Source organism: Entelurus aequoreus, linkage group LG23 (assembly GCF_033978785.1).
Source record: "Entelurus aequoreus isolate RoL-2023_Sb linkage group LG23, RoL_Eaeq_v1.1, whole genome shotgun sequence".
Classification (NCBI taxonomy): domain Eukaryota; kingdom Metazoa; phylum Chordata; class Actinopteri; order Syngnathiformes; family Syngnathidae; genus Entelurus; species Entelurus aequoreus.
The window spans coordinates 35142739-35167117 of NC_084753.1; the positions used below are offsets into that span (position 1 = coordinate 35142739).

General features: G+C 43.1%; 1 protein-coding gene across 1 annotated transcript in view; it reads right to left on the reverse strand.

The window, feature by feature from the left end:
* The window catches only part of LOC133640786 (nesprin-2-like), a 94843-nt gene that overhangs the window by 35927 nt on the left and 34537 nt on the right, over positions 1 to 24379 (reverse strand). The window contains exons 6-12 of the mRNA XM_062034431.1: positions 15753 to 15915; positions 12394 to 12581; positions 12140 to 12290; positions 11527 to 11709; positions 9531 to 9668; positions 9271 to 9465; positions 8975 to 9200 (exon numbers count right to left, since the gene is read on the reverse strand). Of these exons, the coding sequence (XP_061890415.1) occupies positions 8975 to 9200; positions 9271 to 9465; positions 9531 to 9668; positions 11527 to 11709; positions 12140 to 12290; positions 12394 to 12581; positions 15753 to 15915 (1244 nt within the window). The remainder of the gene's footprint in view (positions 1 to 8974; positions 9201 to 9270; positions 9466 to 9530; positions 9669 to 11526; positions 11710 to 12139; positions 12291 to 12393; positions 12582 to 15752; positions 15916 to 24379) is intronic.

A 24379-nucleotide genomic window follows, 5' to 3' on the forward strand; every position in this document is an offset into this window, starting at 1 on the left:
GCAGAGAAAAACTAGCTAATTCAAATCTTTTTTTAAAAATTTAAAAAAATAATTTATGGAACATCATTAGTCATTTTTCCTGATTAAGATTAATTTTAGAATTTTGATGACATGTTTTATATAGTTTAAAATCCAATCTGCACTTTGTTAGAATATATAACAAATTGGACCAAGCTATATTTCTAACAAAGACAAATCATTATTTCTTCTAGATTTTCCAGAACAAAATTTTTAAAAGAAATTCAAAAGACTTTGAAATAAGATTTAAATTTGATTCTACAGATTTTCTAGATTTGCCAGAATAATTTTTTGGAATTTTAATCATAATAAGTTTGAAGAAATATTTCACAAATATTCTTCGTCGAAAAAACAGAAGCTAAAATTAAGAATTAAATTAAAATTTATTTATTATTCTTTACAATAAAAAAAATAAATGTACTTGAACATTGATTTAAATTGTCAGGAAAGAAGAGGAAGGAATTTAAAAGGTAAAAAGGTTTATGTGTTTAAAAATCCTAAAATCATTTTTAAGGTTGCATTTTTTTCTCTAAAATTGTCTTTCTGAAAGTTATAAGAAGCAAAGTAAAAAAATGTGTGAATTTATTTAAGCAAGTGAAGACCAAGTCTTTAAAATATTTTCTTGGATTTTCAAATTCTATTTGAGTTTTGTCTCTCTTAGAATTAAAAATGTCGGGCAAAGCGAGACCAGCTTGCTAGTAAATAAATACAATTTAAAAAATAGAGGCAGCTCACTGGTAAGTGCTGCTATTTGAGCTATTTTTAGAACAGGCCAGCGGGCGACTCATCTGGTCCTTACGGGCTACCTGGTGCCCGCGGGCACCGCGTTGCTGACCCCTGGTATACACTCTATCCGGGGGCCATTTTGATATTTTTCACCATAACAAAATATATGGATTTTATTTATTTTTTTACCTTTAGGGCTCCCGGGGACCACAAAGGGTTTAAGTCATTAAAATGTTAAAAACAAGTCAAATTATTATTTATTTATTTATTTAACACCTACAGTAAATCTGTACAGTATATCAACTTCAGGTTGATATAAAGTAAAAAAAAAAAAAAAAAAAAGGTTTTATGCCGTTTCTGTCAAAGACAACTTCGTTTTTTATAATAAAAGTGAAATATGCAGTATTTCCCCCACTGCCCAAAACATTCAGAAAGCAACGTTTGATGTGAAGTAATTAGAGCCTTAAAAAGATCAATAATGCAGGACACCATTGATTTTAATTCATTATTATTTTTGAGTAATCACAGTGAAAAGATCAATAAAATCCCATTAAATATATTTGGGATCCACAAGGTGCCCCACTCATAAAGTGATACATTTTTATTATTTTTTTTTTTTACTTCCAACACTTAAGTTACGAGCTCAACTTCAGATATATCTGTCCATTTTACGTTTGAACTATTATTTTGTTTGTTTTATGCTCTTTTGTCACAGAAAACGTTGATGTTTTTGTATGGCAACCACACGATATACGCAATATTTTCCACATAAAACATTTTAAAGTGAAACATTTGAAATAATTGGAGCCTTGAATAGGTCAATATTTCATTATAACTGATTGTTTTTTTGAGCAATGGAAAAATAAGAAAAATAAAGGTAGACAGAAGAAAAAAAAACAGCCTGAATGGCAGCTTTGTGTCAACATTGCAACTTTTTCTTGTTAGATTTTACCTCATTCCACTTTTTTTAATGTTTTTTTTTTTATTTTTGCAATAGTGAAGTGAATTAAAGTTAAAGTTAAAGTACCAATGATTGTCACACACACATTAGATGTGGCGAAATTATTCTCTGCGTTTGACCCATCACCCTTGATCACCCCCTGGGAGGTGAGGGGAGCAGTGAGCAGCAGCGGTGGCCGCGCCCGGGAATCATTTTTTGTGGTTTAACCCCCAAATCCAACCCTTGATGCTGAGTGCCAAGCAGGGAGGTAATGGCTCCCATTTTTATAGTCTGTGGTATGACTCGGCCGGAGTTTGAACTCACAACCTACCGATCTCAGGGCGGACACTCTAACCACTAGGCTCCTGAGTAGGTTAATTTTATTTATATAGCGCTTTTTCTCTAGTGACTCAAAGCGCTTTACATAGTGAAACCCAATATCTAAGTTACATTTAAACCAGGGTGGGTGGCACCGGGAGCAGGTGGGTAAAGTGTCTTGCCCTAGGATGGCGGAAGCAGGGATCGAACCTGGAACCCTCAAGTTGCTGGCACGGCCACTCTACCAACCGAGCTTTACCGCCCCATTTATAGTAATATAATAGCATTTCCAGAATGTGTGGCGGGCCGGTGAACAATTAGCTGAGGGCCGCACTTTGGACACCCCTGCTCTATCCCAAGCTTACATCTCATTGTGCAACATGAGAATGTTTTAAGGGGAATTAAATGAGATTTCTGAAAGGCAGTGTTTCCCACACATTCATTTATTTGTGGCGGCCCGCCACGAAAGAATTACGTCCGCCACAAATAAAATAAATAAAATAAAACAATTTTTTTTTTTTTTGGTCCTGTCCAGCTTCTCAGGCAAATCATATAGTTGATGTAGATGCCCATATCGGCTGTTCAGATTTACTTTACAAAAGAGAAGTGTAGGATACTTCTCTTGTTGCCTTATTTGTATTTGACCACTACTGTTTTCTGTTTATTTGTTACTGACTGTGGCAGGACACCTCTGCCTCTGTTTCACTTTATGTTGCTGGTAAATAATATGGTTGTAGTAGTAGGCTAAAGTTAAATTATTTAGTATGCACTAATTAAAGGGGCAGAGCTTTAAGAGACATTTTAGCTTTTATATTTTATAAGATATATTTTTTGTAAGAACCACAATTAATAAATATATTTCAGTGAATAACTTATTGTTCAAATCTGTATATAAATATGTACATAAAGGGTTGTAATTATATTGTAAAATGGATGGATGGATGGACTTTTAAAACAAAACTGTTATTATTAATTAGTAAGTATACATTTTTTGAGCCTTTTTAGAGAAAATCATATCATTGTAGTAAATTATGCAAATTACTCGATGATGCCATGGTGACCACGCCCATAGCCACGCCCCCACCGCCACAGGTATCTTGGCAGTTTATGGGAAACACTGAAAGGGGTACAAATTATTTCCAAAGTAGGACCCCCACCCAGACACGCTGGTACATAGCTCATGAAAAACAATATTTTTTTGTTCTTTTCATTAGAGGTAACTTAAATTAGAAAATAATCTCATGACTGTTGTCATTTGATTATCATAATAAAAGATTGAACTCGTTATTAAGTCAGGTTTGGGACAGGTGTGACGCTTGTGTGGCCAGTTTTTGCGTTTGCTCGGACTCATGAAAAACTAGAGGGAACATTGCTGTTGAGTCACTAGCTCGGAAATAGCCAGCAGAAATGCACAGAGACAAAAAGGTACATTATGGAGATCCATGGTCCAAAGCCGTGGCAAGTCGTTTTCCCGACAAGTCAAGACTATTTTAACCTCGATCGCCGTGAGACGACGTCATCGGAGCCGCTTCACGTCCGGGTTTACATTACAACTGGGTGCATTGACAACATAAAATGTAGATTGTTACACTAACTACCAAAACAGTGAAAAATCGCCTTGCATTACTTTGTCAAAGACGTTTTGTAATGTAATCTGTGATATTTCTACCTAAATAAATGTTTTCCGGCAAAAATGAAGCGAGTCCATATTGTTCTGATTGATAGTCCCTAATTAATTACAGAATGTTCAGCAGGCTGAATATTACACTTTAGTTATGGATAGAGAAGGTTGAAACATTGTCATGCCGGGATATGGAGACCATTAACGTGTACAAAATATCAGAAGCATTTATTCAGGTAGGAATATCACAGATTACATGACTAAACATCTTTGACAATCAAACCATGATCGGAACAATCCACATTTTGTGTTTTTAATACGGGAAACTCATATCCAAACATGGTGTAGGTCAGGGGTCACCAACACGGTGCCCGCAGGCACCAGGTAGCCCGTAAGGACCAGATGAGTAGCCCGCTGGCCTGTTCTAAAAATAGCTAGCAGCACTTACCAGTGAGCTGCCTCTATTTTTTAAATTGTATTTATTTACTGGCAAGCTGGTCTCGCTTTGCCCGACATTTTTAATTCTAAGAGAGACAAAACTCAAATAGAATTTGAAAATCCAAGAAAATATTTTAAAGACTTGGTCTTCACTTGTTTAAATAAAATCATAATTTTTTTTTACTTTGCTTCTTATAACTTTCAGAAAGACAATTTTAGAGAAAAAAATACAACCTTAAAAATGATTTTAGGATTTTTAAACACATATACCTTTTTACCTTTTAAATTCCTTCCTCTTCTTTCCTGACAATTTAAATCAATGTTCAAGTAATTTTGTTTTTTATTGTAAAGAATAATAAATACATTTTAATGTAATTCTTCATTTTAGCTTTAGAATATTTGTGAAATATTTCTTCAAACTTATTATGATTAAAATTCAAAAAAAATATTCTGGCAAATCTAGAAAATCTGTAGAATCAAATGTAAATCTTATTTCAAAGTCTTTTGAATTTCTTGTAAAAATTTTTGTTCTGGAAAATCTAGAAGAAATAATGATTTGTCTTTGTTAGAAATATAGCTTGGTCCAATTTGTTATATATTCTAACAAAGTGCAGATTGGATTTTAACCTATTTAAAACATGTCATAAAAATTCTAAAATTAATCTTAATCAGGAAAAATGACTAATGATGTTCCATAAATTATTTTTTAAATTTTTTCAAAAAGATTCGAATTAGCTAGTTTTTCTCTTCTTTTTTTCGGTTGAATTTTGAATTTTAAAGAGTCGAAATTGAAGATAAACTATGTTTCAAAATGTAATTGTCATTTTTTTCGTGTTTTCTCCTCTTTTAAACCGTCCAATTAAGTGTAAATATCATTAATTATTAATAATAACATAGAGTTAAAGGTAAATTGAACAAATTGGCTATTTCTGGCAATTTATTTAAGAGTGTATCAAACTGGTAGCCCTTCGCATTAATCAGTACCCAAGGAGTAGCTCTTGGTTTCAAAAAGGTTGGTGACCCCTGGTGTAGGTCCTCCTCTGAATGCAAGTGCTCCTACAGCAGGAATACAAATACGAAATATGGCAAGACACCAACGCGCTACAGGTAATTTTTAGGGGCCGAGTCCCTTTGGGACAGAGGACCCTATTGTATTTCTAGCGTTTTATTATTATACCGCCGCCTCTTTGAGCTGTAATTTGACCCCCTTAACATGCTTCAAAACTCACCAAATTGGACACACACATCAGGACTGGCAAAAATTGAGATCTAATCAAAAAACCTACCCCAAAACTCAAAATTGCGCTCTAGCGCCCCCTAGGAAGAAAACACAGACAAAACTGCCTATAACTCCCAGTAGGAATGTCGTAGAGACATGAAACAAAAACTTCTATGTAGGTCTCACTAGACCTATATTTAATACACTGACAACCCCCAAAAATCAACAGGAAGTTTGCAATTCCCCCTTCAAAACAAAAGTTGTGTAAAAACAGTCACCTTTTTTCAAACATTATCTCCTCTGAGCGCGTTTGTCGTGTCGGCTTAAAGTTAGCACAGGAGAGAGATTGAACCCTTCTGATTAAAAGTTGATGAAAGAGTTTTAATCACTGCTCCGGTTTGGATTTTATGAGCCCTCAAAGTCGGTCCGGTCCATCGCTGCTTGCAGCTTTAATTTTTATTGTTATTACAAACGTGTTTGTGTTCTTTTTCTGTTGAGTTATTAAAAAAAATCGAAATGTTTAAAAAACATTGTCCAGCCACGGTATTAAAACTTAAAAATATATCTGTCTAGGGCAGTGTTTTTCAACCTTTTTTGAGCAATGGCACATTTTTTGCGTTGAAAAATGCGGAGGCACACCACCAGCAGAAATCATTAAAAAAAGAAACTCAATTGACAGTAAAAAGTCGCTGTCGCAATTGCTGGATATGAGTTTAAAGGCCTACTGAAAGCCACTACTACCGACCACGCAGTCTGATAGTTTATATATCAATGATGAAATCTTAACATTGCAACACATGCCAATACGGCCGGGTTAACTTATAAAGTGCAATTTTAAATTTCCCGGGTAACTTCCGGTTCGAAACACCTCTGAGGATGACGCATGCGCGTGACGTAGCCAGTAGAACACGGGTATGGCTTCCACATTGAAGCCAATACGAAATAGCTGTTTTCATCTCATTCTGGATGTATTCTGGACATATGTGTTGGTGAATCTGTTGCAATTATGTTCATTGCATTATGGAGAAAGAAGCTGAGCAAGCAAAGAAGAAAGTTCTCGGTGCAAAGCGGACGTATTTTGCGAAGGAAGTCAGCAGCAACACAACACAGCCGGTGTTTCATTGTTTACATTCCCGAAAGATGCAGTCAAGATCGAATAACTCGGATAACAGAGACTCTAACCAGGAGGACTTTTGACTTCGAAACACAGATGCCTGTAGAGAACTTGGACAACACAGACTCTTACCAGGATTACTTTGATTTGGATGACAAAGACGCAGACGTCCTACCGTGAGTATGCAGCTTTGGCTTCCAAACATTTGATCGCTTGCACGTACGTGCGCGTCACGTACGTAACTTTGTTTAAATATATAAGCTTTATGAACCTTGGGTTAGGTGAACAGTCTTTTGGGCTGAGTGATTGTGTGTGTTGATCAGGTGTTTGAATTGTATTGGCGTGTTCTATGGAGCTAAGAGCTAGCAGAGGAGGTAGGAGCTAGCATAACAAACACGCAGGTGTTTTTATGCAGGATTAATTTGTGGCATATTAAATATAAGCCTGGTTGTGTTGTGGCTAATAGAGTATATATGTCTTGTGTTTATTTACTGTTTTAGTCATTCCCAGCTGAATATCAGGTACCGTGAGTAGCAGCTGCGCTTCCAAACATTTGATCGCTTGCCAGTACGTGCGCGTCACGTACGTTACTTTGTTGAAATATATAAGCTTTATGAACCTTGGGTTAGGTGAACGGCCTTTTGGGCTGAGTGATTGTGTGTGTTGTGCAGGTGTTTGAATTGGATTGGCAGCTTATATGGAGCTAGGAGCTAGCATAGGAGCTAGGAGCTAGCATAACAAACACTTAGGTGTTTTTATGCAGGATTAATTTGTGGCATATTAAATATAAGCCTGGTTGTGTTGTGGCTAATAGAGTATATATATGTCTTGTGTTTATTTACTGTTGTAGTCATTCCCAGCTGAATATCAGGTCACCCCCGGCTCTCACAGCATCTTCCCTATCTGAATAGCTTCAACTCCCCACTAGTCCTTCACTTGCACTTTACTCATCCACAAATCTTTCATCCTCGCTCAAATTAATGGGGTAATTGTCGCTTTCTCGGTCCGAATCTCTCTCACTTCATGCGGCCATCATTGTAAACAATAGGGAACTTTGCGTATATGTTCAACTGACTACGTCACGCTACTTCCGGTAGGGGCAAGCCTTTTTTTTTATCAGATACCAAAAGTTGCGATCTTTATCGTCGTTGTTCTATACTAAATCCTTTCAGCAAAAATATGGCAATATAGCAAAATGATCAAGTATGACACATAGAATAGATCTGCTATCCCCGTCTAAATAAAAAAAATTCATTTCAGTAGGCCTTTAAAGCATAACCAAGCATGCATCACTATAGCTCTTGTCTCAAAGTAGGTGTACTGTCACCACCTGTCACATTGCGCTGTAACTTATTTGGAGTTGTTTTTGCTGTTTGTGTAGTGTTTTAGTTCTTGTCTTGCGCTCCTATTTTGGCGGCTTTTTCTCTTTTTTTGGTATTTTCCTGTAGCAGTTTCATGTCTTCCTTTGAGCGATATTTCCCGCATCTACTTTGTTTTTATCCTTCTTCGTGGGGACATTGTGGATTGTCATGTCATGTTCAGACGTACATTGTGGACGCCGTCTTTGCTCCACAGTAAGTCTTTGCTGTCGTCCAGCATTCTGTTTTTGTTTACTTTGTAGCCAGTTCAGTTTTAGTTTCGTTCTGCATAGCCTTCCCTAAGCTTCAATGCCTTTTTCTTAGGGGCACCCACCTTTTGTTTATTTTTGGTTTTAGCATTAGATACCCTTTTACCTGCACACTGCCTCCCGCTGTTTCCGACATCTACAAAGCAATTAGCTACCTGCTGCCACCTACTGATATGGAAGAGTATTACATGGTTACTCTGCCGAGCTCTAGACAGCACCGACCCTCAACAACAACACAATTTGCAGACTATAATTACTGGTTTGCAAAAAATATTTTTTACCCAAAATAGGTGAAATTAGATAATCTCCCACGGCACACCAGACTTTACAGTACAGTGGTTGAAAAACACTGGTCTAGGGTAAATACATAAATAATGATACTCAAAGCGCTTTGACAGTATTTCCACATTCATCCATTCACACACACATTCACACACTGATGGCGGGAGCTGCCATGTAAGGCGCTAACCAGCAGCCATCAGGAGCAAGGGTGAAGTGTCTTGCCCAAGGACACAACGGACGTGACTAGGATGGTAGAAGGTGGGGATTGAACCCCAGTAACCAGCAACCCTCCAATTGCTAGCACGGCCACACTACCAACTTCGCCACGCCGCCCCTACACTTATTAATATAGAAAAATGATATCCAACTGCGATTAATCGCGATTATTTCCGAGTTATCTATAAACAAACTGCAATTAATCGCGATTAAATATTTGAATCGTTTGGAATATGGAATACTTCCGTCAGTACATGTCAATAAGTATACTATGTACAAGGTGTACAGCATTAGTTCCCGAGTGTAGTGCTGTATCACACGGAACCAAAGGACACTGGTAATGGGAACGAAGCTTTAGTTGTCACTAAATGTAGAAACTGAATGTGATCGTGAATGTCTGGTAGAAAGTGGGCCGAGTCGGGCTAGGCATGGTGGACTCCAGGCGCAAATGTTACCTGACAGGGCGCTGAAAAAGGTGGCGTCCTCGTCGTCCTCGTGCGAAGAAGACCCGCCCACGTCGACGGTGTGGTCCCACTCCAGTGGGATAGAGTCCACGCTGACGGGGGTCTCTCTCCCGGAGTGCTCCAGGGGCGGCACCAGGAGATGACACGTGGTCTGACGCCCGGTGCTGGGCTCGGGTGAGTTGTCCAGGTCAGACAGCTCCCTCTCCTCCTCCAGCACCTCCATGTGGAAGAAGACGTTGATTGACAAAGTCTGGGACGGGAACTTTGGCGGCTGTGTGGCTACTAACCGGGCGTCTGTGGACCAGGCGCTGGTGGAAACGGGCCACACGTCCAAACACTTCCTGGCAGTACGAGTGGAGCTCTTCCAGCTCGTCCTCGATCAGCACGGCGTCCAGAGGAGCGCTCTTCTGGATCAGGTTCTCCCCGGACACGATGAGGGCGTCAATCTTGTTGGCGTTGAGTGTGATCTCCTGCTGGAACGCCTGGGCGAACAACATCACGTTATGTCAAGTCACAAACAAAGTGGAGACCAACGGAGGAGACGTACGATGAGCTGCCTCATCTTGTCCTCAACGTCGCTCTCAGAGAAGTGCTCAACGTTGGTAAGTTGGAGGTCCATCTCTGTCAGCCAGACCAGGATCCCGTCACGGGTCACCTCGAAGTCCTCTCTCTGAGATGTGAAGTGCTGACCGCGAGAAGAAAAACAATCAACAAGCAAGAAGATGCGTGAATGAGATGAAGACACACTAGCTTAGCATGTAGACCTCACCCTTATCCGTCATCTCACAATGGTCTTTTGGTGACTATGTCTCTCTCTCTGGTGTTATGCTAAGCGTGGCTTAATGTCACCGCTGGCTCGCCGCCCGGTTGAAACACTTGTTTTCTCTGAGTAATTATGGGATGTTGCAGCATGGCAAGCCTATAAAGGTCAGCATCCTCTTAGGTTACGAGGAACCCATCAGCACAAACATGCTCCATCTGCCTGCTGGGAGCTTCCTTTTAAAAAGCTTAGGGAGAATCTGGTATGTTTCTAGTTTGGGTCTACATCCGTTTTCCCCTGGTACTGTAACTCCACATCTTAACACAGCTGATACGCAACTAGTCTGCCAGAGAATAGGAAGACATAGTAAGATTGCCTCAAGAAACTGGGGTGTAACGGTTGACGCAGTCGTAATTTTTGGTTCGGTCCAGAGGCGTACCATTCGAAAGACAGGAAGTACTTTTCTTGCGTCTTGTATTTTTTCGGTAAACAAAGACAAAGTATTCGCCGCGGAAAGTTGTAGCGTTACCACCGCTGTGAAACGTGAGGTGTAGAAGCATGCAGAACACCTCCACATGCGTCATATAGTCATGAGTAGCGATAGTGCTGAGAGGATAGAGATACATAAACCAAAAGGTGTTAAAAGCGCGGTCTGGAAGCAATTTATTGTTTTTTTATGGGCCTTAAATGACACCAGCGCCGAAGCAAGAAAGTAGCTGTTGTGTAAGTAAGATCTTGAATATCATTAAGATACAATACTACCAGCTTCGTCAGCAAATACCAAACATTTCCTGACTATGCACCGATCACGGACATGGTCAGAGAGGTGCATTCCCGAACCTCGGAATTGTCACGGTTTTTTGCAAATTCTCTGTTGTGTATTTGTTCGGCTGTGGTCGGCTGTCACGGCTGAGGTCGCAGAGCATCTGCATTGGAGTGTTGGTCTGGCAGAGCAGGTCCGAAATGTGTTGATTGAAATCATGCAGGGATGTAGGTGTTTCTAGAGCATGGGTGTCGAACTCTGGCCCACAATTTCACTTGGCCCTTGAGGGGGGGGGGTGTATTTTGTAGCCACAACAAATTGACAAAACTATTTTAAATAGCTGCAACATAACATACATAAGTAACAAACAGCATAATAAAAATATAGCTGTAAACCTGGCTTCACCCAAGGAAGGCACACGTGACATACACAAAGCCTAACCAGGCAGATTTGAATTGTTGTTTTGGGCAGTAGACGGGATCTTTGATCCAAGACACAACTTACATTTAACTAAAATGTTATTTTCTTTGTGCTCAACAAAACAAAAGAAGTGTTAAGACACTCAACTGCGGCTCCGTTGTTAGTAAACACAGACACCCCCCCCTTCCTCTCCCCTCCCCTCCCCACACCCACACCCAAACACATACAGAGCGCGCCTCCGGCTTGTGACACAGTAAGATTCAGAAGGACGACACCACAGCGCTCCAATAAAACACACTCAGATATTCTGTTTCTAGCCGATACTTTAACATAAAATAACGCAGTAACGCATCATGTAGTAACGGTAACTGAGTTACTGAATATAAAAAATAACGCGTTAGATTACTATTTACCGCCGAAACTAACGGCATTGCAGTACTTTGTAACGCGTTAGTCCCAACACTGGTGACCACACAGGCATCATTTTGTGTCATAATGTTGTAGTTGTATTGTTGCTGGTTTTAGTGTGATAATTTATTGGCAAAAAAAGGTGTAAAACAAACATTTGTTTTTTAGTCTTTTCGAAAAACAATAACTCACCTTGAGTCTGCGCAGCACGGCAGCCACGCGCCTCTGCAGGCCGTCCCAGCGCCGGTTGCCCTCAGCCACCATGAGGCGGAGCTTGCTGGCGGCGTCCGTGCGGTTCTCCCGGGCCAGGCGGCGGTACTGTTTGTTGACCAGCTCCAGCTGAGTCAGACGTTCGTGGACCTGTCGCTGGAAGGCCTGAGAGGAGATGCCATGTTTGTATGGTCGGTGAATCAATTGGAACACTTGCGTACTTATGAGTGCATACGTGTATGCACACTGGGACATACTGCCCTAGTAGATGTTGCACTCAGTACGCTCAAAGTGGTCGGTGTGCAATGATGGACACTTACCACCCTCAAGAGTCGCCATTTTGGCTACGTAGCGGAAGGCTACCAAACAAAAAGCGACTTTGAAGGGAGAAGGTAAATATTGATATAGTCAAGTTGACGCACTCAGGAACTATGTACAGTCTACATAGTAAACTGGTGTAGTGTACAGAGTATTCAGTGTACTGATTAAAGTATTCCATTCGAGACACAACTACAACCACTGCATTCTACTAGGAAACATCTTAACTTCCCAGCAAAGGTCTTAGATAACCTATCAGTAGAACTTTCCTGCTCACCTCAAACTTCTTCAGCTCCTCCTTGGCGCTGGTGTAGAGGACGTCAGCCGAGTCGGGGTTGGCCGCCGTCAGCTCGGACGCCTTGAGCCAGTCCTCAAAGCGAGCGTAGTCGTCCAGGAACTTGCACCAGAGACGCCACGTCTCTTCGATCCTGACCAACAACACCAGGAAGGTGAGGGCATCAAGTGCTTGCCCGACTGATACAGAGCGGTTAAGCAGGTGGACGTAGAGGTGAGAAGATTCCTTGAACTGACCTCATTCTCCGCTCCATGGACATGGCGCAGATGTTTCTCCAGCGGCGGTCCAGGCTGCTGGTGGTCTGCAGGATGGAGTCGTTTTCCGAGTCACTGCCGTAGGCGTCGGCGTCGCGCAGCAGGACGTCGCACAGCGTCAACACCGACGTCACGCTCTCCGTGTGCTGCTCAATGTCTCGCTGCAATTCCTGAAGGCCAAAGGACACGCTTACAATTGATTTTCATTCTGCTGCTAAATGAAAGCCAATGGCGATTATTTGGAATGGTCCATCCATCCATTCTCTTCCACTGATCCAGGCCTGGGCAGAATTCTTAGAGGGAAGTCCAGACTTCGTGGTCTCTGTCTGTGGTTATCTCTTCTATTTCCACTGGGGGCGACACAGAGCCGTTCCTAAGCAAGATCCTTAGAACGATGACTTTGGCATGCCAGGAACACTTCACCATGGAGGTGTCTGTCAGAAAATTTGTATTTAAATTATCAAAAAACTTTCCGTTCTGAGTTCCCAATGAACAGACAAGAAGCTGTCTTTGTTGCACCGAGCCAAACACTTGGAAGATTCCGCTGTGTACGATGGAATGAGACGGGAGGGGTTATCTATTGCCCTCGAAGACCTGCCAAAGCTGAATCCAGGACGAGCCCAAGTCGGAGGCATCTTCTTCTTTTGTCTTCAATGTGACCGAAAAAAATGACTGTTTACATACTCCCCTTCCTGTTGAGACATGTGTTGTTGCGTAAACATTGAATATCTAAATAAAAGAGGACACGAAAACCTTTTTCGCCCGAGCGTGGTGCAGGACTGTACTGAGAGTACAGTGGCCATGTCTCTCCTCAGATCTGAGTCCAAATTGAATTCTGCCTCTGTTTGATTCCTTGCCTTTTGTCTTGTTTAATAGATGTCATCAGTGTTTGAACCTGACAGTGTCCACAAGGCATTTGGACTAGATGCCCAATGCACCTCAACTGGTTCCTCTGGATGTGAAGGAGCGGAGGTTCTACTTTGAGGTAGGTGGACTGCAGATGGACCACTAAATCGAGGGATTTCTGGGTCAGCTCTCTCTTAACCACGACGCTGCAAGCCTCCCCCAACCTGGGACAAGACCTCGCCCCCAACACCTTTTCTGACTGAAAACCATGGCTTCAGATTTGGAGTCTCATCTTAGAAGCTTCAAAGAGCCCAGCGAAACACTGACGGGCATTTGGAATGGTAGAACTTCGTGTGACTTCATGAAAATGACTTAATTTGTCCAGAGTTTTTTTTCTTCTTGCGGTTTTAACCAGGCAGGTAGAAATGATGTTTTTCATTTCAAAAACACACAGAAGCCCCCCCGTCGTCCTCCCTCTCTGACAGCGCGTTAGTGGTCTCTTGTTGGTTGCCGTGGTGACAGCTAAGAGCTTACAGAGCTCATTCGCACGGAAATCATTCCATCCGCTAATGGAGACACCTGGAGCCTTTTCGGAAGTCTCTTAAACCCCTGTGTCAGCATCACTCCGTCATCTGGCCTCATATCCGCTCTAACCTTACATAATCATCCACCTGGTCCAGTTCCAGACCACCGACTTTCGTGGGATTTGTTTTGAGGCTAGCCCTGGTACTTAATTGTTGTTTAGTGTGGAAACGTCCTCTTCTTTAGGCTGAGCGCACGCATTAGTTCAGGCTTTGGTAGTAGTAATACGTAAAAACTATTAAGAGGGGCTGGCAGGGGATTGAAGGGGGCTTTGCGGGTGAAAGGGGGTGGGGGTCACGTCAAAAAGGTGGTGTGGTATAAATGCACCGCCTGTTTGGGGGGGGGGGTCTCGTCCGTGGGGGATGAGGTCAAAAAGGGGGCATGGCCTAAATGGACCGGATATCAGTAGTTTTGGCGACGTGACCGCAAGATGCAGCCGGCGGGAGACAGGAGGTGAGTGAAATGATTACATTTAATAAACAAACAAACAAAAAAATCACTCACGAGGGAGTGGGTGGGGGGGGGGAATAAAAGTACAAGTCACGGAGCTTCTATGTTCTATCATTAGGCGTGGAGAAGGCAGAGCAAAGCAAGACATGCGAAAATGAACCGACAGACCGCGCAGGACCAAATAGGAGTCTGATTGGCAACCGGGCTCAGGTGTGTCCCGGCAGGTGTGGGAGTCAGCACTAAGGACGGACAGGGGAAGTCAAACTATCAAAATAAGAGTACCTGGCAGGAAGTAAATTACCACACAATAGGGGGAAAAAAACACTATGAGTCCCAAACAGACTTGCCAACCTTGAGATCTCCGAATTCGGGAGATGGGGGGTGTATGTATTTTCAAGTATTTCTTATTAATATATATATATATATATATATATATATATATATATATATATATATATATATACATACATATATATATATATATATATATATATATATATATATATATATATATATATATATATATATATATATATATATATATATATATATATATATATATATATATATATATATATATATATGTATAAATAATCCGTTCATGAATGAGTATATCCATTCGGCCACCGTGTTGAATGGAGAAGTCTGATCTACAAAATGTGCAGGCAGCATACCCCTTCCCCTTCGAGCTGTCCTGGATGAACTGAAATTATTTTTTCCAATCATTTTGGAACTTGCAAGCGTACTTGTTCTTCTTACTCGTCGTCGCCATGTCTCTTCTTCATTCTTCTGCTTCGTCTCTGTTATGTTTTTGGACTTCAAAACTACTTGCCGTAGTTTTGAAGCAATGCATAATGGGAATCTGGATGTTGTGTGTCAGTGTATTAACGTGCCGGCTGGAATAAACACACACTGAGAAATAGCTCCGTGCCTGCCTACTTTATGAGTTATAGATAAACCTATGGATAACGGAGACATATATAATAGTTTCTTTTTCAGGTGAGAAAGGACGCTAAAGGCAGTGCCTTTAAGGCACGCCCCCAATATTGTTGGGGTGGAAATCGGGAGAAGTTCGGGAGAATGGTTTCCCCGGGAGATTTTCGGGAGGGGCACTGAAATTCGGGAGTCTCTTGGGAAAATCGGGAGGGTTGGCAAGTACGGTCCCAAAACGTACACCACCTATACCTATTTCGGGTTCAGGCCATGCCCATAGTGTGACGTAATTTCCCACTGACCAGTTGGTGCACTTAGGTCACGCCCCTTTTGACGTCATATCCCCCACACTGTAAAATCCCCCTCAATCCCCCCTAAAAGATTACTTCCGGAGAAATAATACAAGTGGAGAGATGTTGTGTCCTCCAATTTATCAACAGTCGTGCTTACTCTTGTTGTCCAAAACACCTTTTGTTTTTATTTCACGCCCTTCCAGGCGTCTCCTGAGTGGCAGCAGAGAGCGGGCTCACCTGCTGCTGGGCCAGCTTCCTCTGGATCTCGTCGCCGTGGCAGACGACGTAGACGGGCGGCCGGGACAGCTCGGCCTCCACGCGAGACAGCCAGGTGCGCAGGTTGCTCATGTTCTTGTCCAGCTGCTGCACCGTCGCCAGCGTCTCCTTCAGCTTCCTCACCCTCAACACAGCAAACAAGAAGAGACATCTCCAGGTTGTGCGGCAGGGACTCGACAGAGTAATGACTTCATAATATCGCGCTACTCTTCGGAGAGGACGAAAAACCATATATATAATATAAATACATACGTCACTAAATAACAGCAACCACAAGGGGGCACAATTTAGCTCTCAGGTCAATCTACAACAGTGGTTCACCAAGTACCACCTCAGAAAATACTTGTTACACACAGTTTGAACAGTAACACTGTGTTTGAGTATAGTAACATAAAAAGCTTTACTTTAATCAAATATTTTTTTTGGCATACCACTAGCATAGTTTAAGAATCACTGATCTAAAACATGCACGTAAAACATTAGCAGCCTGCAAATAGCACTGCGCTCCATGTGAAGTGAATTATATTTATATAGCGCTTTTCTCTAGTGACTTAAAGCACTTTTACATAGTGAAACCCAATATCTAAGTTACATTTAAAGCAGTGTGGGTGGCACTGGGAGCGGGTGGGTAAAGTGTCTTGCCCAAGGACACAACGGCAGGGACTAGGATGGCAGAAGCGGGGGATCGAACCTGGAACCCTCAAGTTGCTGGCACGGCTACTCTACCAACCGAGCTGCAGCTCGCCCTGTCGTCTGCGAGCATCGTGGTGCCTCGGGATGTGGATGAGAGGTACTCACAGAACGGTGAGGAGAAGACTCCATGGCGACGGATCATTATCTGCTCAATGGAACCCCCCCCCCACCCCCCATCCACCCCACACACACACACACACACACACACACACACACACACACACACACACACACACACGTGCCCTCCCTCCTCCTCCTCACATCTGGATGAGGCAGAAGCAGCAGGTACACCAGAGAAGATCTCCTCTGACAACTTTACAGCAGCTACCACGCTAATGATGACCACCGACACTGCAACACAATCGCAGAACTAACAATAGTGAGAAATGTGCACGCGTGATTTGAAATCAAATGTGATTTTTTTTTTTCACGTTCTAGATCAGGGATGTCAAACATGCAGCTAATCCGGCCCGCGAGATGAGTTTACTAAGTGTAATGATAAGCTGCATTTTTTAAATGAAAAAAAAACTGCTGTTCTCAATGTGTCCACTGGATGTCGCAATTCTGTTAGGCAGGCAAATGGTTTATACCGGAGGTACACACCCGCCTCGACCCAAATGAAATGTAAAACCTTCCATTTTTGCCTTCGATCATATCGTGCTTTGGCATCCTAATTTTCACAAAATCTCTGTGAAAAAAAGACAAAAGTGAACGCAGAGTGCCATCCATCCATTCATCTTCTTCCATTTATCCGAGGTCGGGTCGCGGGGGCAGCAGCCTAAGCAGAGAAGCCCAGACTTCCCTCTCCCCAACCACTACGTCCAGCTCCTCCCGGGGGATCCCGAGGCGTTCCCAGGCCAACCGGGAGACATAGTCTTCACAACGTGTCCTGGGTCTTCCCTGTGGCCTCCTACCGGTCGGACGTGCTCTAAACACCTCCCCAGGGAGGTGTCCGGGTGGCATCCTGACCAGATGCCCAAACCACCTCATCTGGCTCCTCTGGATGTGGAGGAGCAGCGGCTTTACTTTGAGCTCCCCCTGGATGACAGAGCTTCTCACCCTATCTCTAAGGGAGAGCCCCGCCACCCGATGGAAGAAACTCATTTTGACCATTTGTACCCGTGATCTTGGAGCTCATGACCATAGGTGAGGATAGTAAGGTAGATTGACCAGTAAATTGAGAGCTTTGCCTTCCGGCTTAGCTCCTTCTTTACTACAACGATCTATACAGTGTCCGCGATACTGAAGACACCGCACCAATCCGCCTGTGGATCTCACAATCCACGCTTCCCTCACTCGTGAACAAGACTCCGAGTTACTTGAACCCTTCAACTTGGGGCATGATTTCTTCCCCAACCCGGGGATGGAACTCCACCCTTTTCAGGGCGAGAACCATGGACTCGGACTTGAAGGTGCTGATCTCCCTCGCCCGGACGCGGGTCAACGAGGCCCCCCTCTGGAACCAGGCCCTCAAGTGGGGCTCGATGGCGAGTGCCTGGTGGCCGGGCCTGTCACCATGGGGCCCAAAGAAGCCCAAAGAAGCAACGTGGGTCCCCCGTCCAATGGGCTCACCACTAATAGGAGCAGGCATAGAGGTCGGGTGCAGTGTGAGCTGGGCGTCAGCCGAAGGCAGGGCCCTTGGCGGTCCGATCCTCAGCTACATAAGCTAGCTCTTGTGTTCCAAGAAAAATGATAATCCTCCTATTTATTCACGCAAGTGAATGGGAAACCACATTTCTTTGTGAGCAAGTTTTCTCTGTAATGAGCATCAATAAAACAAAGCTACACACAAGCTTGGACAACATCCTGAAATTTTCGGCCACTTAAGATGTAACACCTGATGTTGTGAACTCTAAATGATGCCAGATGTCAGGAGCAAAATAAACGATCGGTAACCCCAGTTAAAATTGCTGCATGAGACACTGGCACCTGGATATAGTTCTGTGAAAATGATCGTGTCTGTGGAAATTCAAAGAACGTGAAGATTGTGTGATTTACTGCTGGAAAATTGTCAGAGTTTGATTACCTTGGTAGTAACACAGCCTCTACCGAAAGGGAAGGTAGAATTTGTATTTCAAAGGCACGGGCAGCCTTGGACAGACTAAAAATAGGCAAGACAAAGAGATAATTTTTCAGAGCTGTGGTGGAGTCTGTCCTTGTATATGGTCCAATCACAAAAGGTTTAGGACACAGTCTTGCAAAAATCTCGTGGCAAGAGCGCCCCTCAAACCAACAGCTTTATGGTGGTTTGCCAGCTCTATCGGCGTCAATCAAAAACTTTAAGAACCTGTAAGCGATGTACTGCTCTGGACACGGCAACACCGGAGTTCAGCAAATTGCACATTCCGCCAACTGTAAAGCGGAAAATCTGAAAGCACTGATGAAAGATCGGGAGGAATGGCGAGAAAGAGTCAGATTGGTCCGGGCAACCTAGCCCAGACCGGAGAGTTTGACTCACTGCAATACTGCCAGTCTCTCTTTGACTCAACCCTCTTGAATCGGTTCTACCTCCGTTTGTAGGGTTTGTTGAGTTGGCACAGGATTAATGTGTGGAAATGACAAATGAGGTATTTAATACCTAGAAGAGTTATTATTTATCATTTATTTAGTTTAATCCCAGATAGGCTGTGACTTAAAGTTTGATGGTTTTGTAGATACACAGAGACAAAGTCGAAGTTCATCGTGTTTTTGAAACTACGCCATTTTGTTCCCCCATGATTTTCGTGCACGTCACGCCATGTGCGTGTTGTGAGACAAGCGGGTGAAGTGTGCCGCCGTGCTCGGGGGTGTGTGGCGGAGGTGTTGAGAGCCACGGGATGAGAGGCTGATGACAGGGAGTTGAGGCGTGCGGACGTTCGTGTTCGACCGGCAGGTTCCCAAAGATCGACTGGTCAATCGCGATCGACGGGTTGGCGACCCCCGGTCCAGATATTTTTTAAGAAGAAGACCAACATTATTATAATGTCGCGAGAACAACACACGCCGGTGAAGCGCCAGCAACGAGTGCACGTTGAAGCCGGTCCACATTTGTAGAGATCGCATCTGTATCCATTCACAGCTAAAAAACTGCTCGCCACCATGATGGACCCCAAGGTTGAGCACTGGGTCACCGGACAAACTAACTAGTTTGTTTTGACAAAAACGAGCCAGTGAGGACATAAGATGATGTAAACATGGTTAATAACAAATAATAGTAAAATAATAAATAATAGTTTGGGGTCTTCTGATGGCTTCTGGACCATGAACAGCTTCCGGACGATCGTAAGCAGCTTGCGGGGACCCTGCTCATGTTTATCTGCTTAGTGCTTTAAGCCTTTCAGCAGAGTCTCACACAGAGAACTCAAATCCTAGAAGGCATTTTGGCCCATGTTTGATCCATTAATGTATCATTTAAACAGAATTGCCAGCACGCTAGCAGCTCGTATCGAATGCTAACAACCTGTGTTGATACATTGCGATAACACGGGGATATATTTTGCTCCAATAGGTGGTTGCTGAAGTGCTGAGTGTAAATGCCATCCATCTTTATCCATCTTCTTCCACTTATCCGAGGTCGGGTCGCGGGGGCAGCAGCCTAAGCAGGAAAGCCCAGACTTTCCTTTCCCCAGCCACTTCGTCCAGCTCTTCCCGGGGGATCCCGAGGCGTTCCCAGGCCAGCTGGGAGACATGGTCTTCCCCGTGGCCTCCTACAGGTTGGGCGTGCCCTCGGGTGGGATCCTGACCAGATGCCCAAACCACCTCATATGGCTCCTCTCGATGTGGAGGAGCAGCGGCTTTACTTTGAGCTCCTCCCGGATGGCAGAGCTTCTCACCCTATCTCTAAGGGAGAGCCCCGCCACCCGGCGGAGGAAGCTCATTTCGGCCGCTTGTACCCGTGATCTTGTCCTTTCGGTCATAACCCAAAGCTCATGACCATAGGTGAGGATGGGAACGTAGATCGACCGGTAAATTGAGAGCTTTGCCTTCCCGCTCAGCTCCTTCTTCACCACAACGGATCGATACAGCCTCCGCATTACTGAAGACGCCGCACCGATCCGCCTGTCGATCTCACGATCCTCTCTTCCCTCACTCGTGAACAAGACTCCCAGGTACTTGAACTCCTCCACTTGGGGCGGGGTCTCCTCCCCAACCCGGAGATGACACTCCACCCTTTTCCGGGTGTAAATGCGACATGCGTAAAAGTGCCGCGAGACTTCTAACAAAATGTCAATGCTAACACTGCTAAAATAGCTAGCAGGCTCGCAACCTCCCTGGAACTTCACTGTTATACAAACATGAGGCACCTGAGCTGGGAGGAAATTTAAGATGATATGTGAACAGGCTAAATTGGGGCCCGATGCAAAATTGTATTTGGAGGCCCCCAGCTCTTTCCCATTACAAAATGATTTCACACATTTTTTATTTATGTGCAATGTTTTTCATACTTTTTTATCGGTGTTTTGTACTCAAACAAATATAATGTTCAAAGATATTTTGTTGTTCGTGCAAAATAACCATTTTAACATCATTAAAACAAACCTATATACCTTGCTCGCTCAACTACAACTGGGATTTGAACCCAGTTTCTTCTGCTTTACAAAATAAGCATTTGTGCTCTGGCCCACAAGTGCCACTAGAAGTCTTATTAACGGAACCTGAAGGGTTCCCATTTAACGTCTTTAATTGTGGCGATGCGCCACGGCAAAACATTAGCCGCCACACCTTAAATGCGAGGGGTTTTAAGTCAAAACAAATGAAAGTAATATGATGTATTGTAGAGTCCAGAAAAAGACACACAAATTCTTAAGCTCTTTTTAACTTTTCTTGCCAATCTTATGCCCAATTCCAACAAGTATTTACAAAATGTTATTTAAAGCGCCGTCATTTATTAATTGACCTTTTACATGTGCTTATTCATGCAAAATAAGGCCGCGAATGATAAAAATAAGTTTAAAAAAATAAAAAAATGATACGTGTTGTTGGCTTAAATTAAATTCTAACTATGTTCACTGCTCGCTGTACATATCCTACCAAGTCAGACCTACACTGTTTCAATGTCCATTTCTCAGATGATGCAATTGTTGATGACTGAAGTGCTGATATCAACCAAACCTAAGGTGGGTGAGAAGCTCTGCCATCCGGGGGGAGCTCAAAGTAAAGCCGCAATGCTAATATGCTAACAGTTGAGATGCTAGCAAAATGGCACAAAGTAACCTACAGAAGTTGTCGTGACTAAAACCTGTGAGAATGTTGCAAAATGTATAAATAATATTATAAAAGCCATGTCTTGGCTTAGTGGTTAGAGTGTCCGCCCTGAGATCGGTAGGTTGTGAGTTCAAACCCCGGCCGAGTCATACCAAAGACTATAAAAATGGGACCCATTACCTCCCTGCTTGGCACTCAGCATCAAGGGTTGGAATTGGGGGTTGAATCACCAAAAATGATTCCCGGGCGCGGCCACTGCTGCTGCTCACTGCTCCCCTCACCTCCCAGGGGGTGATCAAGGGTGATGGGTCAAATGCAGAGGATAATTTTGCCACACTTAGTGTGTGCGTATGACAATCATTGGTACTTTAACGTTATTTTTAAAATTGCTGACGAGCCACAATGAGGCTGGCCTGCCCTTTCCAGAAACTTCCATGGCGCTCACAATGTGACATCTGCACATTCCTGCATGGTGGTCGCGCTCATGCGCCTCATTAACACGCTTTGTTATGCACGCCAGTCCCAGATGGGGGGGGGGGGGGGGGGGGGGGGGGTGCCGAGGGTGGTTCACTGCAACCCATCCCACCCAAATTCCTCTTATTGTTGAAAGCAGCAGAGCCAGCGACATTTTACACCATGCACACCTTTTCTTTGTTGACAAAACAAACACAAACAGTGTAGTGTGCATGCCAGGCCACTAGTTGGTGATGTCACCTTACAAAGTAACACAACACACACCAACAGAATGGACTGTGCCTCAATAAACTATGTAGACTAGCTGTCCCCAAACTTAAAAAAAATAAATATATATATACTAAATACTATACTTGGTTTTCTGACATGGACTTGTTTCTTCAGCATTGTCCACACGTTTAAGTCAGGACTTTGGGAAGGCCATTCTAAAACCTTAATTCTAGCCTGATTTAGCCATTCCTTTACCACTTTTGACGTGTGTTTGGGGTCATTGTCCTGTTGGAACACCCAACTGCGCCCAAGACCCAACCTCCGGGCTGAGGATTTTAGCTTGTCCTGAAGAATTTGGAGGTAATCCTCCTTTTTCATTGTCCCATTTACTCTCTGTAAAGCACCAGTTCCATTGGCGCATAATACTACCACCACCATGCTTGACGGTAGGAATGGTGTTCCTGGGATTAAAGGCCTCACCTTTTCTCCTCCAAACATATTGCTGGGTATTGTAATTTGTAATGTTTCATATGGTAGAAATTTACCCAAAGAGCTTTGCATAAGTCCGCCATTGTAGTCGGAAGTCAAAAAGTTCCTAATTTTGCTCTATCCTCTCGGTGTGGGGCAGACTGGCTCGTACATGCACGTGAATCTTCCGCTGTTGCCATTTCTAATACAAAGTAGCGTACAGTTCGAATGTCAGTAGACACGATATGGAAGCGCTAAAGAGTACAAAATGGCTTACGGGGAAGGCGCCATCACTTTTACCAGAAATATAGATTACTGTTTGAGTCACACTTGACTAACTACGCTAGGGCAAGCTTGGAAACAGGCAATAAGGCACTTTTGGTAGCCATCCACAAGCTTCTGGTTGAATTTTTGACCACTCCTCTTGACAAAATTGGTGCAGTTCAGCTAAATTTGTTGGTTTTCTGACATGGACTTGTCCTGTTGGAACACCCAACTGCCGCCCAAGACTCAACCTCCAGGCTGATGATTTTAGGTTGTCCTGAAGAATTTGGAGGTAATCCTCCTTTTTCATTGTCCCATTTACTCTCTGTAAAGCACCAGTTCCATTGGCAGCAAAACAGGCCCAGAGCATAATACTACCACCACCATGCTTGACGGTAGGCATGGTGTTCCTGGGATTAAAGGCCTCACCTTTTCTCCTCCAAACATATTGCTGGGTATTGTGGCCAAACAGCTACATTTTTGTTTCATCTGACCACAGAACTTTCCTCTAGAACAGGCCTGGGCAATTATTTTACTCAGGGGGCCTGATTTAGATTTAAAAAAGTGTGTCTGGGGGCCGGTATATCTATTTTTAGGAACATTAATACAAAACCTCACAATAATGATTGAAAGCTAAAAACGTTATGACAGACCGCCTTAAAAAACGGAATGGAATTTGACTTTTTTTTTACTGAATGAGACACCCAGAATGTGCATGAAAATAAAGAATGTGGGATTTACACTACCGTTCAAAAGTTTGGGGTCACATTGAAATGTCCTTATTTTTGAAGGAAAAGCACTGTACTTTTCAATGAAGATAACTTTAAACTAGTCTTAACTTTAAAGAAATACACTCTATACATTGCTAATGTGGTAAATGACTATTCTAGCTGCAAATGTCGGGTTTTTGGTGCAATATCTACATAGGTGTATAGAGGCCCATTTCCAGCAACTATCACTCCAGTGTTCTAATGGTACAATGTGTTTGCTCATTGGCTCAGAAGGCTAATTGATGATTAGAAAACCCTCGTGCAATCATGTTCACACATCTGAAAACAGTTTAGCTCGTTACAGAAGCTACAAAACTGACCTTCCTTTGAGCAGATTGAGTTTCTGGAGCATCACATTTGTGGGGTCAATTAAACGCTCAAAATGGCCAGAAAAAGAGAACTTTCATCTGAAACTCGACAGTCTATTCTTGTTCTTAGAAATGAAGGCTATTCCACAAAATTGTTTGGGTGACCCCAAACTTTTGAACGGTAGTGTACAATATTAACTATGAATGATAAAACACT